The sequence below is a fragment of the Chinchilla lanigera genome, unplaced genomic scaffold (assembly GCF_000276665.1).
Source record: "Chinchilla lanigera isolate Chin_1 unplaced genomic scaffold, ChiLan1.0 scaffold00068, whole genome shotgun sequence".
In the NCBI taxonomy this organism is placed as follows: domain Eukaryota; kingdom Metazoa; phylum Chordata; class Mammalia; order Rodentia; family Chinchillidae; genus Chinchilla; species Chinchilla lanigera.
In genome coordinates this window covers 6,417,017-6,435,993 of record NW_004955469.1, presented here as the reverse complement: position 1 = coordinate 6,435,993, position 18,977 = coordinate 6,417,017, and the positions used below count along the sequence as shown (strand labels likewise).

General features: G+C 36.9%; 1 protein-coding gene across 3 annotated transcripts in view; it reads left to right on the top strand.

The window, feature by feature from the left end:
• Positions 1-18,977, top strand: part of Itsn2 (intersectin 2) — a 135,826-nt gene that overhangs the window by 57,963 nt on the left and 58,886 nt on the right. For all 3 annotated transcript variants that reach the window (XM_005400386.2, XM_013522611.1, XM_013522612.1), the window contains 5 exons: positions 859-1,008; positions 4,000-4,140; positions 5,765-5,852; positions 6,789-6,928; positions 16,585-16,721. In XM_005400386.2, coding sequence (XP_005400443.1) covers positions 859-1,008; positions 4,000-4,140; positions 5,765-5,852; positions 6,789-6,928; positions 16,585-16,721 — 656 coding nt within the window. The remainder of the gene's footprint in view (positions 1-858; positions 1,009-3,999; positions 4,141-5,764; positions 5,853-6,788; positions 6,929-16,584; positions 16,722-18,977) is intronic.

Sequence of the window (18,977 nt, the reverse complement as noted above, 5' to 3'; positions counted from 1 at the left end):
TACATATGAATCTGAATCTACCTTCCTTTGAGAAGGTAGAGAAGGTCCTACATGTAAGAGTTTTTCAGGGCTGCTGCGTGATAGAGGGCATCTCTGCAGTGTAGGTGATACCTTCATCAAAGGAGGATTAAGTGCACAGCTGAGTTGATTGAGGTGCGAGGATTAGCTGGGCAGTGAAGAGTGAGGCTGAGCAAGTTCCAGATTCAGATTCAGAGTCTAGGGAATTGGAAGGACAGAAGGATGAGCGTGGGAAACCGAAGGTCTGGAAAGAAACCGAGAGGGTAGACTCGTGCAAACTCTCAGGACATAGCGTTGTGTGGGGTCCCTGAAGAGGACCGACTGTGTTTTAAGGGCCAGGGGTAACTTATAGTGCACTGAAAAAGTGTAAATAGAAATTTTTTCTCCCCTGGTACCAGAATAGAGGTGTGACTTACTCTTAACATTTATATTTATGAAATCATCCTTTTGCCTAGTAAGAGAAAAATGTAACGAAAGGATGGTCCTGTGCAACAATCAAAAAGTAACAGGTAAAATCACATTTGTGGAAGTCTTTAGACCCATTGATAAAACTAAAGTTGCCCAACCTACCTTTTAGCACCGGGGCCCACCGAGTGCTAAACACTGTCATCCCTTTAGTTTTTGAATAATTTTTTTTGTCTTTTTTTTTTTTTTTTTTTTTTGAGACAGGGTCTCACTATGCAGTTCAGGCTGGCCTTGAGCTCACTTTGTAGCACAGGCTTGTCTTGAACTCACAGTGATCCTCCTGCCTCAGCTTCCCAAGTGCTGGGATTACAGGTGTGCACCACCACACCCTGCCTAAATTTTAGTTTAAAATTAACTGTAATTCATTATTTTCAGGCAGCAAAACAGGAGCTTGAACGCCAGCGTCGTTTAGAATGGGAGAGAATTCGTCGACAGGAGCTTCTCAATCAAAAGAATAGAGAACAAGAAGAAATTGTCAGGTTAAACTCTAAGAAGAAGAGCCTTCACCTTGAGTTGGAAGCACTGGTATGGGCAGAGTTTAAGTGAAATTTGTCTGAATAATGCTGCAGTTACTTGCTGAAAAATGCTATTATTTTTAAAATCTATCTTATAAATGAATATTTTAAGATAATTAACTGCCTCAGCCTTCTGAATGCTGGGATTACAGGTGTGTACCACCACACCTGGCTTTAGATGTGCTTTTGAGCACATGGGGCAGTGTAGTTTGCTGAAAAGGCTAGAGACTAAAGTGCTAAGAACTATGTTGTTGCCTTACTCCAGATGCAGATGGACCATGTGCACTACTTTGTTACTTTGCCTACATATAAAATGAAGGGTATGCTGGTTCAGTATTTCTCAATTTTCAAAGCAGTCTCTGGAAAATGGTCTGTAGAGGACACTTTACAACAGATGGCTCCACATTTATGTGCTTTATTTTTGTTGAGATTTAGGCTAAAATTTGCTTGGATTAAAAAAAGAATCCTACCATTAAAAAGAAAAAGGATTTAAAACTGCTTGCCTAAATACTTTCTTACAATTCCTTTCAGTTCTGCGGGACTATAGGTTTTAGCTCATATTGGGTACTGTATACTGGTGCTTCAAAATGGAACTTTAAAAATTAGACTTTTTTCCTTGAGACACAAGTAGCTTCCTCAAACTTCTTAGACCTATAGTATCAACATCTGCACTCACCATTCTTCAGCTTAGGTGAATGGGCAGGATGTGCATATGCTGGCACCAGGAGAGCAAACCCTATTTCACTCCTTAGGCAAGGGAGGGAGAGGTCTGGGAAGGGGCGAGCAAGCCTGACTGTCTGTTGTCTCATTGTCTTCCCTCCCCCACCCTTCTGTCTACAAAACTGTACACAGCGAGATGATGACTTGAGGCATGTGGGCCCCTTAGTCATCTTGCAGCTAGCTTTGTATAAATTATTTTTCTTTTTTATTCAAACAAATGTCCTCTTTTATTTGGTCAGCATCAAGCAAACAGACCTGAGCATATGAACCTAAGTGTCCAGTAACAGCTCTACTTACCAGTTTTTGCTCATTAAACTTCGTTTAAAATTCAAGATGAGAAGATAAAAAGATCTGAAACCATTCTACTGAAGTCTTAGAATCCTGTAAGCCTGACCTGACCTAATAGTAGTACAGAATTTTGCAAAAATACATGTTTAGCTATATGGTAGAACCAAATTTAGATTTTTATTTTGTTTTATCTTTTGAGTCAGGATCATGCTTTGTAGTGGAGGCTGGCCTTAAAATCATTGCGTAGTTCAGGCTGACCTCGAACTCATAGGTACCCTCTTGCCTCAGGCTACTGAGTGCTGGAATTACAGGCAGTACCAAGGCACTTATCTTAAATTTAGACCTTACTTAACTGTAGTGAAACATTTTATTTGGTTGACTTTAATTATATCGTATAATTATTTTTAAATTTTCTCAATAGCTTTAGTCAGAAAAGTCTTCAAATAGGTAGGCATACTTAGCATAATTATTAGTTACATCATAGTACTACAAAAGAAGCCTAAAACTTGAACTTCTTTGTGCTATCTGGGTATCTGTCTGAGCCATCATCTTGACTGTGTATTTTTTCCATAAAAATATAATTGGAGGAGACCTTCACATTGATTATTTTTTCCTTAAGTGGGAGAACACCAGGCAAATAACATAAGTTAATGGACAGTCCAGAAAGTTCCAGAGCCTGAACGCATCCATGTTGAAGACAATAATCTGAGCTCTAGGATTGACACAGCGCATTCACACATAATGTATGTTTTTCAAATGTGAAACATACTGTTCAGTAAAATTTCAGTATCAACGATTATTAAGCAGGGATCTCATTCTCATCACCATACTGTATTAGTTTGCTAAGACTACTATAACTAAATACCATAAGTTGGCTAGTTTGAACAATAGAAGTTTCTTTTTCCACTGTCTCAGAGACTAGAGGTCCAGGATCTAAGTTCCTGCAGGTTTTCTTGTAGGTCCATCCCCTTGCAGCTTGTCGGTGGCTACCTTGGACCTGTGTCCTCATATGGTCTTTTCTCAGTGCATGTGCATCTTTGGTGTCTTTGTGTCTAGACTTTCTGTTCTTGCTTGGAATCTAATCAGAGTGGATTAGAGTTCACCTGTGTAACCTCATTTGATCCTTAAATCAAAGCTCTTTAAAGCTCGTTTTTCCAATTTTGGTCACATTCTGAGGTGCCGAGGGTTAGCTCTTCAACATAAATATGCTTGCAAGGGGAACACAATTCAACCCTGACATCCCACCTTACCTTTCTTCTTAGGCCCCAACAAGAATGTCTGCTCTTTGTTTTTAACCCCTTCTTCTGAAAAGTAGGGGAAGAATGGGTATTCTTGCTTAAGGAAAAGAAGTCTTAGTATAAAAGCAAGTTATTGCTGAAAAGGTCCATCGGGGTACTGTTTAATCATAGGAAATTAGAATGTAACATTTTGAAAACGTGGATACAAAGCATTTGTAAATGGGGAGGACCAGAGGGGTTCAAGGGAGGGCAGGGAAATAGGAAAAAAAACAAGTTATATCATGTACAGGTACAAATGCTCTATGGGATATGTGATCATTATGTATATCTAAAATGTACCAATAAAATTTGATTGAAGAAAAGAAAGTAACATTGAAAGTGGAAATAGAAGTTTGCAGAAAGTAATGCTAAATGTCACATGCAAACATTTTTTGTCATTATTTTTTTGAAATTGTCTCTTACATAATACATAAATGCTCAAATGCTGAATTCTGGGAGAAAAAAACCTCAGTGTTTTATATTTACACTTTCCCATTGTAAAATATGGGCTTTTCCACTCTTGAGCATGATGTCTTTTTCTGCTAATAACGCTCTTAAGAGACGTAACTCTAAAACATATTTGACATGGTTTTAGACATTTACTTCAGGCAGAGTGTGAATGATAAGTAATATTTAAATAAAAATGTTTTTCTCCTGGTAGAAACATTTTCTGATAGCATTTTATATAATCATACATTTATATGATCATTCTGCAGAATGGCAAACACCAACAGCTCTCAGGCAGGCTACAAGATGTCCGACTCAGAAAGCAAACACAAAAGACCGAGCTGGAAGTTCTAGATAAACAATGCGACCTGGAAATTATGGAAATCAAGCAACTTCAGCAAGAACTTCAGGTAAGTCCTTTGCCACTAGTTGTCCTTAAACATGCAGTTTTTCAAGTTCTTCCTGCTAGGCTAATTGTACTTCGGCAATCATGAAGTACTCTAGTTCTGAAAACCTGTGATCCAAATGCACATAACCTTGTATATAATATCAGAAAGTCCATAGGCCTCCTATAGCTCTGCTAGATATTATGTTAAGTTCTGCTTGGTATTTATACATAAATGGACATTTATCATTGTGAGTTTTAACTCTAAAAATATATTTATATATTTGTTTTTGTCCATTCTTGTGACTGTCACAGACTACATTAGATGTGTAATTTATAAACAATAAACATTTATTGCATACAGTTTTGGAGGTTAGAAATATGAAGATCAAGGCACCAGCAGACTCAGTGTTGGGTGAGGGCTTGCTCTCTCCTTCAAAGATGGCTGCTACTTTTTGCATCTTCTCATGGTGGAAGGAGCGGGGCCCTAATCCCATTCATTAGGGAAGAGCCCTCGTGATTTAATCACCTCCTAAAGCCCTGCCTCTTAATACTTACACTAGGGATTAGGTGGCAACATGAATTTTAGGTGGACATCAACATTTGGAACATAGGACATATCAAAATAAAATTATTGCAAATTTTATGAAATTTCGAGAAAGTTATTTCCAGAATTATGTTGAGAAGTTGAATATGTCCCTCAGAGGCCTGGTAATTCTGCTCTTGTGCATTAGAGTCTGGCTCGATTATCATTCGCAGAATAGGGCCACTAGAAGCATGCTGCCTCTCTGGACTCCTCTTGCCCAGTTTCTCATACTGCCCAGGCTGATAATCTTTTCATTTTGTCACAGCAGACATAGACAAAAGCCAGGAGCATTTCCTGACCAATTTAAGTCTGCTTCCCTAGTTCTGTCTGAGTTTTCACTCCCTCTTTGATGTACAGATAGGCATTCCAGAGTGTTCTGGCCTGCTTACTGCACACACCAGAGATATCTCTTACCCTTTGCCCACTGTGTCCATTAGAACACTGAAATTATGAACCTCCAAACAGCCTACTCATAAAAGCTTTCTTTACTGCCTTTTAATTTCAGCCAGTTATTCATAAAGAGATGTTTAAATATTTGCTTTTTAAATCCTGCATACTTCCCCTTCGGGTTATTTATAAGTTGGAAACATTTTACAATTATCAGTTATTCTTCTACTAAGCTTCAAGAATGATTAACACTGCCTGGTGTGGTGGTGCACACGCCTGTCATCCCAGCACTCGAGGGGCTGAGGCAGGAGGATTGCCATGAGTTGAGGTCAGCCTGAACTACAAAGCGAGATTCTGCCTCAAAATTAAATAAATAAGTAAATTAATTATTAACATGTTCACAATGGGGCTATAATTTGAATGTCTTGCTGCCAGGGTGCTTGAACCAGTACATGTATGACTGTCTCATTGGGTGGATTTTTATTAATTTTATTAGTAAAAAGACAAGTAAAATGATTAGATCCATTTGCACCACCAGTGGTACAAGCTGCCTGATGTCACGCATGTGCCACCAGTGGTACAAGCCAGCAGACACACGTTAAATCATGTTTTAAAACTTTCCAAAACTTTCTTGGACGTTACAGTTTTAACCAGGTACTACTTTTCTTTTTATAAGGAATATCAAAATAAGCTCATTTATTTGGTACCTGAGAAGCAATTATTAAATGAAAGAATTAAAAACATGCAGTTGAACAACACACCTGGTAAGTTGAAGTTTTGTTTTTTCTCATTCTTTTCTGAATGCTATAGCAGTCATATTCAGTTAGTTTTGAAAAATAGCATTATTCTTTTATAAATAACTTTTGGGGACTATAAGTTAAAAATTTTGCAAAATAGTGTTAAAAATATCACAGATGTTAGAATATAAGTCATAATTGTACACTTTCCTCTGTCTTGATATTTATATTCTCAAATATCAGTCAAATACAACAGATATAGTTGTAATATGGTTTAATATAATTATTTCCATTGTGCAGCTCAGGAAAACTGAGGTTCAGAGAGATTAAGTAGTTCTTCAAGATGTATAAAAATTCATGTCTATTTTGTCTTCCACTTAGCTAACACTGCTTATATGAATCAGTTTGCTATTAAAATGTATATGCTAATTGTTATGAATAGAAGAGTAATATGCAACTATAAAAGTTGAATGATAGACATAAAAGATACCTGGGCTGGGGATGTAGCTCAGTGGCATAAGCGCCTGCCTGGCAAGCGCAAGGTCTTGAGTTTGATCCCTGGCACCGCAAAAAAAAAGAAAAGGCAAAGAAAAAGACATAAAATGTCTTTTTGGAGACATTTGTCTGAATGGAGATGTTTTAGTGAACTAACAATACTATAATGCAATAATAACTAGGCTAGCTTTCTAATTCATCCAGTATATTCATTTTTATTAAGGTTTCTTTCAGTGAAACTTGGAAAGATACTTCACAAATTCGTCTAGAAGAGAAAATGTGTAAGATTGGGCAAGACTTGAAAAGGAAAACATTAAGGTGGAGAGATCTGCTTTATCAGAAACCAGAATAAAAAATATGAAAGTTATAGTACCTCAGATAATGTGTACTGTACAAGAATAGAAAAATAGAACAATGAAACTGAATGAACATCTGCCAGATACAAATTGTTTGATGTTTGTATTTCAGATTCAGGGATCAGTTTACTTCATAAGAAATCAGTAGAAAAGGAAGAATTATGCCAAAGACTTAAAGAACAGTTAGATGCTCTCGAAAAAGAAACTGCATCTAAGCTGTCAGAAATGGATTCATTTAACAATCAACTGAAGGTATTGATTGTCTATTACATTCATTTCTAGGTAGCTGTCTTCTTATCTCCCTTATTTAATAGAAGGAATAACAAAGTTATTATTATTGTATTACATTGTCATAATTTCCAACTATACCTAAACTTTCAAGATTTTTAATGTTCTCTAAAACATTGTAAAAATCCTGTCATATTATTAAACATATCATTTACCACAGTTTTCGATTTTTCATGACTATGTGCTATTTGTATGGGCATTTCAAAAGCAGTTGCCTTTGTCAGAATTATACAACTGATGTCAGCTGATGTGATTGTAGGTAACAGTCTAAAATGGAAAACATGGCAATTTTAAATGGTGGTAGAGGCTCTCATACTGAAATTCTTTTTGTTCCTTTGTTATGATATAATTTAAGTAACTTTTATGACATAATGCAATAATCAGTAAAATCCAAAGCAGAATCTAATACCATAAATTTTTCATGAAAAATCAAGTTCATGATTCATTATTTGCTGCAGCAGTAGAGCAGATATCCAAAGTATACTGTGTGATTATCTTTCTTTGCAATGTTAGGTAAATACTGAAGCCATATCTATGTAAGGAGATAATAAAAGCTAAAAATAAGAGTAATTGTACATAATTCAACTTTGGGCATAGTCCCATTCGTTTGCCAATTTGGCATAAAGTTTTTAGTGCATACGCTGTTACATAGCATTTCTATAAGAAAATTGTTTTTTTTTCTTGCTAATTTAGAATAACCCTAACAGCAACTATAGAGTAAATACCTTGATAAAGAAAAGACAACATGATGGCTTCAGTTTAAGAGGAGGGAAAGTGAGGTGGAAATGTTGATAATATCCCATTACCTAAGCATCAACTAGTCACTGATGGTCAGACAAGCCAGCCAAGATATTCTCCCTACTTTTTTTAATCTGTACATAGATTAACTGGCTTTTTATCTGCCTTATCTTACAGTGTGGGAATATGGATGACTCTGTTCTTCAGTGCCTTTTGTCTCTGCTAAGCTGTCTCAACAACCTCTTCCTCTTACTTAAGGTTATTTTCTAATATCTAGATCCTTTGTTTGAGTTACTTTGCTATTTTCTTTTCTTTTTTTTAAACTAGATTATTCTTTGCCTTTATCTGAATATCTTTGTTTGAAATAACATATACAATAAAGACTTTTTGCTTTCTGCTTGCTTAAATATCCTTCTGCTGTCTAACTGCCTGTTTGAATCTAATGCAAGAAATTGGGAAGGTTGCCCTCAGTAACCTTTCTTATGAGGAGCCTAGTGGTTTCCCTGTCAAGCATATCCAACCCGTGGCCTACCTTTTTTCTTCCTTCCTTTCTTTTGGCCCTTGTTTATTTAAATGTTAATAAAAATAATAAAAAATATTTTTACAAAGATAGTTTTGTTACTTACATACATTTATATATATTTTACATGGCTCAAGATAATTCTTCATTCAATAAAAGAAGGCCAAAAAATGGCATACCTCAGGTTGGACATGTCCATGTCCTATTAGATTAGCTAATGGGATGACTACTAATTCAAGTTAAAAGAAACTAAGAGAAAATGAGATTAAATCACTTACCACATCATTGAAAACCATTCTGTAAACTCATGGTTTCTGAACTTTATGGCAGGGCTGTGTCATGTTTGCCTCAGGCTACATCCTAATTCCACCTAAGGAATTTTTAAAGAGCCAGTAGTACAGAGACAGCTCTAGTTAGGGCTGTTACTGGGCCTTGTATTTAGATGTGCTTGAACGTCAGGTAAAATATTTCAGTGACTGCATTTCAAACTGTCACTTTGCCAAGGAAAATACCCAGAGTATTTAAATACTCAGTAAATTATTACTTTAATACAGTTTAAAGAAAGGTGCTTTATATTTATCACTTGTTTGCCCATACATACTTTGACCACACATTCTACTTCATACTAAAATGGATGACAGTGGGCAGTTTCACAGTGAACACGTAAGTATAGCGCCTGTGTTACGTAAGCAAAGGTAGGGCAGATTAGAAAGGTGGCAGCAGCATGGGTCCCATAGTTAACCTGTATGTATTGGCTACAGATCGAACAGAAACTTAAACCTAAGTTTCTTCGCCTGTAAAATGAGCTTCAGTGATAATTTGTGGTCTGTATTCACTTATGTATTCTGTTTTTCTCAGTTAGCATTTGATTCTCTACAGGCCAGCAGATTATTCTTGTCTCTCGTTTTACTTACTTTCTTCTGCTTCCTGCCTTCTCGTCTTTCACTGTTTGCTGGCACTTTCGTCAGAGGCAATTAGGAAACTAAAGTATGTGAAATCCACTCTGTCAGAGTGGTCAGCCAGCTTGACTATGTGGTCACAGGAAGAAAGAAAAGGGGCTGTTAGAGGCAGAAAAATGATGCAGGATGATCAGTTCATGTAGTACTGGAAAATGCCCACTCACTTTGTCAACAGGGACACCTTTGAAGGTGTCCAAAGGAAAAAGACAGTACTAAGCAGAAGCTGGACTGCAGTGGATCTGCAAGAGGGGGAGTCGCACAGGGGTTCAGTGAGCATAAACAACCTGAGGAGAGTGAAAAGAGCATGGGTTGAAGGAAAAAATTGGGGTGGAGGCCTTAAGAAAGACTTAAAGGAGGCAATAAAGAGATGAAAGGAAGAAGAGAAAAAGAGAAATGGAGGTAGAATATAAGAACCGGTGGTAATTGATAAAGCACAATCCCTGGGGAAATGTTAAGATAGAAATAAACATAGTTTTGGAGCATAGATTGTAGGACCACATAAGAAATAATACTTCCAGCATGATGTAGAAAAAAGACAGATGTGAATGCTGTTCAATTTGTTGTTGAAAACTAAGAAGTTGACTGCTTTAAGACTTGAAATCAGAAGTAAATTGGACTATCAAGGAATTGGGGGGTTGCGTGGAGTAACTGAGGTACAGGATGTTTTACTGATTTTGAAATGGAATAATAGAGTTCCAGCCTGGTGGTTAAGGCAAAGTTTTTAGCTGGTAGTGAGGAGAACCGGTGAAAGATTAGGGAATTTCAGGGGGAGGAAGTAGGCATGAAACACATCTTAATGTGGATAGGGGTTGCAAGCTTGGTAAAGTTAAACTGTGTCAAACAGTGTTAGAGACCTGTTTGAAGGTGGAGTTTGTAAATTTAAACTGAAGACAGCATGCCTAAGTATATGACATTTCTCACCAATGTTCGTCCACTTAGGTGTAAGCACAGACATCGCTGATGAAAGTTTCATGGGTTCATCTAGCCTTGGCTTTTAGTAAGACGTGGGCCAATCAGGAGGGACAACAGAGTTAAGATTTTAGCATAAGAATTATCCTCAAAGTGAATTCTGAAATGTAATGTAGATGTGAAGGGATGTGAGGAGAGGAAGGGGGTGCTTGTCATTTAGAAAGAATGATGAGATCAGCAGAGTGGGGGGTCACAGGGAGGATGAAAAATGGTTGAAAATTCATGTGAAAATTCAGTTGCTAGCAGTGAAGTGCAGTGAAAAAATACTGGCTTAGGAATCTGGAAAAATGAGTTCTAGTACCGTTCACATCACTTGCTAGTTTTGTAACTTCATCATTTACCCTCCAAATTTCGTTTTCAACATTTATAGAATAAAGCTGACAAAATCTGCCTTGTCTTTAAAGACTCTTACGATGAGTGAATATATATACATAGACATATGTATATACATGTGCGTGTGTGTGTGTATGCTTTGTGAACTTTTATATGCTGCACAGATACAGTATTTTTACTACTCTTATTAGGGAAGAAATTGTCCAGAATCTCCAAAATATCTTTAGTGTGTTGGGAAGTTATCACTATTTAATTTGACTAATGACTGGAAAAGGGCTTTTGTGTGGAAGGAAAATAGAATTTGTAACCAACAGAACTGTGACACCTCCAGGGAGTTAGGTCTTTATCCTGTGCTCCCAAGGACCTATAGTAACCGATGTTAGTGATGCTCTTCCAGGTGGCAAAGTGAGACTTTGATTTATGCAAGTATAATAAAGCTAAGTGATTTTGGCAATAAGCAACATGAGTCCTTTGGATTGTAAGTAAAAACTTAATGAGCCTTGGTTAGATGTTAGAAAAAAATTTCCCAAGCCCATAATACAGTAAGTCCCCAAATTACAAACGAGTTCCATTCCAGGAAAATTGTTCCTAAGTCAGATTCATTCATAAGCTGGCAGAGTGAGTCTTTTATATAGTACACCATACAGTACACCTGTGAAAGTTTGCAACTTGAATGATCATAAATCGGGAACTTACTGTATAAAGATTAATGAAATGTATTCTTCTTTCCTTTAGACAATTTCAGGCCTGCCTTTGGAACCTCTTTTCTCCCAGTAAAGTCTAATACTAAAAGGAAGTATTTGCCTAACAGCTGCTGCATGAGGCATAGGATAGAAAGAAATACTAGTTTCTACAGCAGATCTGAACCATTTTTATGCCATGGACTTTGCAACAACTTAGTGGTTTCCAGACCCCTTCTCAGAATAATATTTTAAATTCATAAACTGAAATATAGTATATAGCTATTTAATAATTGTGAACCAAGTTCACAATTATTTAGTCACTCGGTGAGATCCTGCCTCAAAACAAAAAATAAACCCCAGCACTAGGGAGGCTGAGGCAGGACGAATTTGAGGCCATGAGTTCGAGGCCAGCCCGGGCTCCATAGTGAGTGCAAGGCCAGCCTGAACTACATAGCGAACCCTGTCTCAAAAAAAAAAAAAAAATTACAAGAGCCATGAACTAGTTTTAAAAGTAATAAATTTATATCTGTGCTTCTCATTAATGAATTTAATAAAAAATCTAGTGATATACCATTTTGAAGTCAAGATAATATGTATATATCAAGGTATCTGTAAAATATGAGAAGATATCTCTGATTTCTGCTGGTTAAACATGTCACAAGTGCAGCTAATCTTACTGTGGTTTGTTACACTTCAAATTGAAGAAAGTGCTATGTTTCAGGTAGACATTAGTGGAAGTGAAGATTAATTGTGCTTCCTTCGAGTTCATGGACCTCTGAATTCTGTGTAAAAAAATAACAAAAACCTTGGAATGTCTTGTAGCCCTCAGGATAAGGTCTGCTGCTCTAGCGTGAAGGCATGGTGGTGATTGGATTGCTGATCTTGTCTGCTTTTTCTGTCAGTTATAGAGTTCGGTATGATAAAATTTTCCACTTTGATTATGGATTTGTCTTTTCATATGGATTCACTGTTGTTGTTTGTGGTACTGGGGATTGAATGCAGGGCCTTCATACTGAGCTACTTCCCCAACCCTTTTTTATTTTTTGTTTTGAGGCAGGATCTCACCAAGTGACTAAATAGCCCAAGCTGGGCTTGAGTTTGTTGTCCTCTCCTACCTCTGCCTCCCACAGTGCTGGGTTATAGATGTGTGCCACCGTGCCCACTGAGGTTTTCTCTTTATAAATTTTGATACTGTGTTGCTTGATGTGTACAAATTTACCTGGTAGGTAGACCCATTTATTGTTACGATATGTTCCTCAAGAAATGCCTCTTACCTTAAGGACTTCTTTTTCTGATAGTAGTTTAGCTGGACCAGCTCTCTTAGTTAGAGTTAGCATAGCATATCTTTTTTCTATATCTTTTATAGCCTGTTTGTGTTTTTACATTTAAATTATGTCTTAAATAACAAATAGAATTTCTAAGATTCAAACATATCTTTAATTGGTATTGTCTGTTTACCTTCTATATAAATCTGGCCTTAAAGCTGCCATTTTTCTGTTTGTTATCTATTTGTCTCACCTATTTTGTGTTCCTTTTTCTTATTTTGCCTTCTTTGAGACCAAGTGTATATTTTTTGTTTTGGGTTTTTTTTTTTTTAACTCTTTTCCTCCTTTGTAGCTTGTTAATTATAACTTCTACTTTTTTGTTAATGGGTATCCTACAGATTACAATATGCATCCTTGATTTACTTGAGACTAATATAAATTAATAATTTTACTACTTCCTAGATAATGCCAAGATCTCAAGATACCTTAACTGCATTTATTATCACATACCGCCCACATTCATTCACTTACATTATGTGTTCTAAGCTCCATAAGCAATTTTTGTTACTATTTTATACTGTTAGTGTTCATTAAGATATACCATGTATTTATCTAGATTTCTGTTGGTCTTTCTTTCCTGTATCTTCATGCTTCATCTCCAATTACTTTTTTTTTTTTTAGATTAGGCAGAATATTTTAATGATCAGATATTCTGATAGCTGCAAGGTGAGACTGTTCTACTAGCTGACAAATCACTTAAAGGACGTGAGATTCATTCTTGAGATAAAGAGGTATTAGGGAATGGCAAAAGTGAGTTGTAAAAGAATCATGGGGGTACTAATGTTATTTCCAGATTAGTTATTTCCATATTGTCTCAGCCAGTGTTTATTATAGAAACAGATTTAATGCAAGATGTACAAATATTTAAAAATTTACAAAATTGGCTTACAGTGGCCCCCCACAGAGTTAACTGTGGAAGAGTGCAGAAGGTCTGTCTACATGATGGAGATCTGAAGCATCCAGTCAAGGCCCAGAGCTCACTGTAGTGTCCCAGAGTGTGTATCAGGAGGCCAAATGGTTTGCGATGGAAGGCTGAAGGTTCTGTGCTGGAAGCCAGGAGACAGTGTCCAAGCTGACAGCAAAGACGTGCTCCTCTGAGGAAGCAGAAGCAAGCCTTCCTTCGTTTCCCTTTTATACCATTTAGGCTCCCAGCCCATTGGTTGGTGTCACTCATACAAATCCCAGCAAATCAGTAAATCCCCTCAGCCACACCCTGAGCTATGTTAATCCAATAAGTTGGGTGTTTCTTACTCAAATTGGCACAGTCAGTTAACTATCACACCTCGTATTTCATCCAATTCCTTTTCATCTGCCCAAAAAATGCCCTTTACTGTTTAACATGTTTCCTTTGAAAGCAGCTTTGTTAGTGATGGATTCTGGCTTATTTTTTTCCCATAAATATCTCCATCTTACTTTTATTTGTGAAAAATATTTCAATATGTTATAGAATTTTAGGCTGGTTTTCCTTGAGTAATTAGAAAGCATTGTGTTTTGGCTTCCGTGCTTTTATATTATGAAATTAGCTATTAGTGTTCAGGGAATTTAACCCTTTCTTCTTTGGTTGCTTTTAACCATTTCTGTGATCTTTGGTTTCTAGTATTTTTCTCTATGTGTCATAGGGATCATGAGCTTCTGTGAGATTCTATTTTCATTACCTTAACTTACATTTGTCTGTCTTTCAACTATTACTAAACATGGTGAAATAATCCCATGGAGAATTCTTTATCCCAGATCTTTCCACTGAGACATCATCATTGTGGCCTTATCTTCAGTGACCATCACTGTGAAGATTCCTCACACAAGCAAGCTTAGAGATGGCTTATCAAAGTCAGGGAGAAACTGTGGAGGCAGATGACCCATTTGTTCTAACAGGCTCAGAGGGAGCGGGCATGCAGGGTTATCGTCCTCACTGAGACTGATACTTATACTCTCTGCTATTTGCCTCACGGTCACTTTCTTTTTTAATGGAAAGGAATCACTGTTTATTTTAAATTCCTTTGAGTATTTAATCTTAAAATGTTTTCCCAACCAATAAATAACAAAACAGCTGTTTTGAAACAAAATAGCTGTTTCAGTAATTTAGTTATTTAATTCAACTGAAAGTATAGAATCCATGGTATAGGGTTGAATAATATAGTGGAAGTAGTTCAGAACTACAGGATTTCAACCAAGTCATTTAATCTTCTGAGCCTCAGAAATGGTCATGGTAAAAAAAAAGAAAAGAAATGGTCCTGATAATATCTATTTTACAAGATTGATATATTATCAAATTGTTCATTTGTTCAATTTGAACCACTACTTTGCATTCTATGACTTTTTCAGTGACTGATAAGAATTTTTGTCTTAGTTACATTGCTTTAAGCAGAGTTACATGAGCAGTAAAATACAGTTGTTTAAATTTTAAAAATTATTACAATAAAAGATACATTGCCATCCATCCCCCCCCAAAGTACTCCCCTCACTTTAAACACGTGTATCCATTTTTCTTGCTACTTTGTGAAGGGACGCTGTTCTGGAAGGCCTTTATCATGAGTGTCGTTCATGGTGCTGTCACAGCTTCCTTGATGTCTTGAATCAGTTCAAAATGTTTCCATTTCATCAGGGTCATTTTAACTTTGGAGAAGAGCCAAAATTTGCACACAAGTATGAAAACTTAGATGAAATGAAAAAAAAATTCTACCCAAATACTGTCTAGCTCCCACCTTTGTCATGAAATTTCTCTTGATTACTTTAGATTTTTTGTTTTGTTTTTTTTTCCTCTCCTCCAGTCTCTTTTTCCTACTCCTTTATTCAGGATTCTGTAGATTCCAAGTGAAAGAAATCCAATGCAAAATAGTTAAGCTGACAAGTAGTTATTGGTGGAATGTAGGAGTGATGACTAGATGGGCAGAAGAGCCACTGAACAGGGGCAGTTCCTGGGACCCTGAGCTGTAGAGCTAAAGATTCACTTCCCCTAGTCCAAGTCCTGGGGCTAAAGATTCAGCGCTAGTCGGGCTGTTTGTATCACTAAAACTTTAAAAGGTTTGCCATTACTGGCCTGGTGCCTGCCCCCACTTTCACCCCTCCCTCAAATCCTTGCTTCTCACTTCGCTGTGTTGACTTCATTCCTGCCACTCATGGTCTGACTTCGTAGTAAGGCAGCTCTGGGTTTACTTTATCCCAGTTTAATGAGTTTAGAGAAAGAAAAGTTTCTTTCTCCAGGGCCTGCTCGGTAGATATGAATCTCCAGGCCCAGCATAGGGATCACCCCTGAGTGGGGATGTGAGGAGTACTGAGTTTGACAGGCCCACCAGAGCTACAGAGGATGGTGGGGAGATGAGCTTCCCACAGGAAGGAAGGGTGTTGGAAGAAAAGGATAGAAAGCAGCAAACATAAACTCAGGTGTCTGGTAAGGCACTTGTCTTTATCCTGCACTTGGGCACTTGCAGATTCTGAATTCTTTGAAGCCAGAGACTGTAGAGTTAGGAGTCAGTCAGCTTGAAATTGAATCCTGGAATTCTTTTGAATTCTTTATAGCACCTTGCACACAACTAGATGTTAAATAAGTAATTGTTTATTTCAGTTCCGGTTTGGAATTTAGTACTTTTCATTATTGTGTTTTATTTTAGTCATAGTTTTAGGTAGATGTTATCTTTTCTATTTTTAGTTTTAGAATAAATTGTTTAATAATTGCTTGTGTTTAGTTCAAGATCTTAATGGACACAGTTGGTTGAACTATATATATAAAAATGATGGAACAAAATTCCTCTCTAAATGTTATTAGAAGCAAATATTCTCCTGTACTTAAATGAATTACTTTTAAATTGTAAGTGCCATTTCAAATTAAAGAATTGATTTGTTGAAGATTCTGTGTTCCTGAGAAATGAAGTAGTATGAAAGCATTTTTTACATATTTTACATTTTAACATATTTGTTGGAGTACCTGCTTGGCTTAAAGACTTGTATTCAAGATTTTGTCATCTAGATTTTTTTAAAAAAATGTTAAATCTTCAACTGTCTTTAGGACTTTTGTTATTTAATGTGACTGTCACATTAGATAAGATGAGGATATTTAAATCATTCAAGTATTGACTTACTTGCATTTTATCCTTAGGAACTGAGAGAAAGCTACAATACACAGCAGCTAGCCCTTGAACAGCTTCATAAGATCAAACATGACAAATTGAAGGAAATTGAAAGAAAAAGATTAGAGCTAATACAAAAAAAGAAGCTAGAAGATGAGGCTACAAGGTAATACAACTGATAAATTTTTTATACTTTATTGCTAGTAGGATTCTAATTTTGTTGCCTGTATCTTTAACTATGAGAATTTAAGGGAAATAAAAAATTTGCTAGGATGCCAATCATACTCTAAATTTTGTAAATTTAGACCTCCTTTTCAGTTATGAACTTTATGTTTCACTAATAAAAAATACAGACTTTGGGGGCTGGGGATTTAGCTCAGCGGCACAGAGCCTGCCTGGCAAGCGTGACATCATGAGTTGGATTCCCGGTACCAGAAAAAAAAAAAAAATGCAGACCTTGGAGTGAGTCCTAAATTAGAATTCTTCATCTACCACTTACTACCTGAGTATCATTGTTAAGTCACTTTACCCTTCCGAACCTCAGTTTCCCTACCTGAAAAAAGACACTAATGCATACAGTTCTAACAGGTGAACATTAAATAAACAAATATACAGCATAGTATAATATCTTGTATATATTAAGCACTCATTAGTTCTGTCTTCCCATAGTAAATCTGTTACTTATCTCGAAAGATCATAAAAACCAAATACTTAATCTTATAGAAAAAGATTGTGTGTCAAATGCTATATTGATGCAGTTCTTTGTATGTTACTAAGATGCAGTATATTGTTTGTCTCTATCTATAGCAGGTTCTTGAGAAGTAAAATACTTGTAATATCTAAAGCCTAAAACTATTCCTTTAGTGACTTTGCATGATTTTTTTTCTGCCAGTAAGATCCTCTTTTTTTGGCCAAATGTGGCACACACTTGTAATCTTAGCACACTAGGAGGCTAAGACAGGAGGATCCTAAGTTCAAGCCCAGCTTGGGCAACCTAGCAAGACCCTGTATCAAAATTAAAATAATTAAAAGGGGTTGGAGATATAGCTCAGTGTAGAGGCCCTGGGCTCAGTCCCCAGTACTGAAAAAAATCCTCTTCTAATATAGCCCTCTGTTTCTCCCTTACCTGGTGTCAGAAATTGATATACTTAGTTAACAAATATCAGTGACCCAGTATTCCTCTGCTTTGGTGAAGAGTAGATGAGTAATGTCCATGAAAGAGCTAGTAGTTATGAGGAGGCAAGAAAAACAGTCTACTAGTTTTACAGGCTACATTCTGTTGTTGTTTTTGAGACAGGGTCTCCCCATGGGGCCCAAGCTGGTCTCAAACTTGTAGCAGTCCTCCTGCTTCCCAAACACGGGGTTTCCAGGTGTGCACCAGTATGCCCACCAAGGTTTCATTCTTAATGATTTCTTTTTTTTTTTTTTTTGGTACCTGAAATCAAACTCAGGACCTCACACTTGCCATCTCCCTGGATGTTAATGATTTTGGAAAAGCCACTTCCAACACATTTTTATTGGCAGTGTTGCAAATAAACCCTGGATTGCTCCTGGTTTCTGGATTGCTCATAATTATAGTAGGGGAGTCAGACAGTTAAACAAGTAGCTTGAATACTGTTTACTCAAAAATCCCTACTTTTTGTGGCTTCCTAGCCAGAAATAATAGAATACTATAGAAATAGAGACAGTAGAATTCATCATTTGCCACTTAACGTTGCACAAGGGAATTTTGCAGTGGTTACACACCTAGAATTTTGTGCTGACATACAATTATATTGGTAACTCTTCCTTTCACTCACAAGTCCCTTTAGGCCAACAGACCATATCAGTAATACACATTTTCATTTAGTTCATCATCCTTCCATGTTATCTTACTACCATGGAAGGAAGAAATCAAAGAGAACAGCAGTATGTGTAGGTTCTAATCAGTCCAGAGCTGAGTGTTAGTACTGCATCTTAGTTCAGTGGCTGTTTCACTCAGGTTCATTCCCTTCTTGTCCCAAGTTACTGGTAATAGGCTTTGCATTGTAGATATGGCCTCTTTTGTCCAACTTCTGAGGTATCTTCTGGCACAGAGCCAGTTACTTATCCACTAGTTCTTGCTTAAGAAAGTTTACCAGAATTCAATGACCACTCTGGTGTTTTCTTTGTCCCACTAATAGATGGTAGACATTCTGATAGTGGTGTTTATAATGCTATATGAGGCTAAGACAGTCTTTAGAAGCTTGGAAGGGTGTTAGGGAAAGTACAGAGAAACCAGAAAGTCAGCTGAAGGTAAGGACTACAAGAAACACTGAGTCCTCCAGGAAGACCTGGATTTCAGTTATGGAAAGCTCTTAGAGAAAGCGTCCTGTGATGAAAAAGAGGGTACAGGAGGATTTGGAGAGGGCTGAAGGAAACTGGTGGGGGCGTCAGGAAGGTA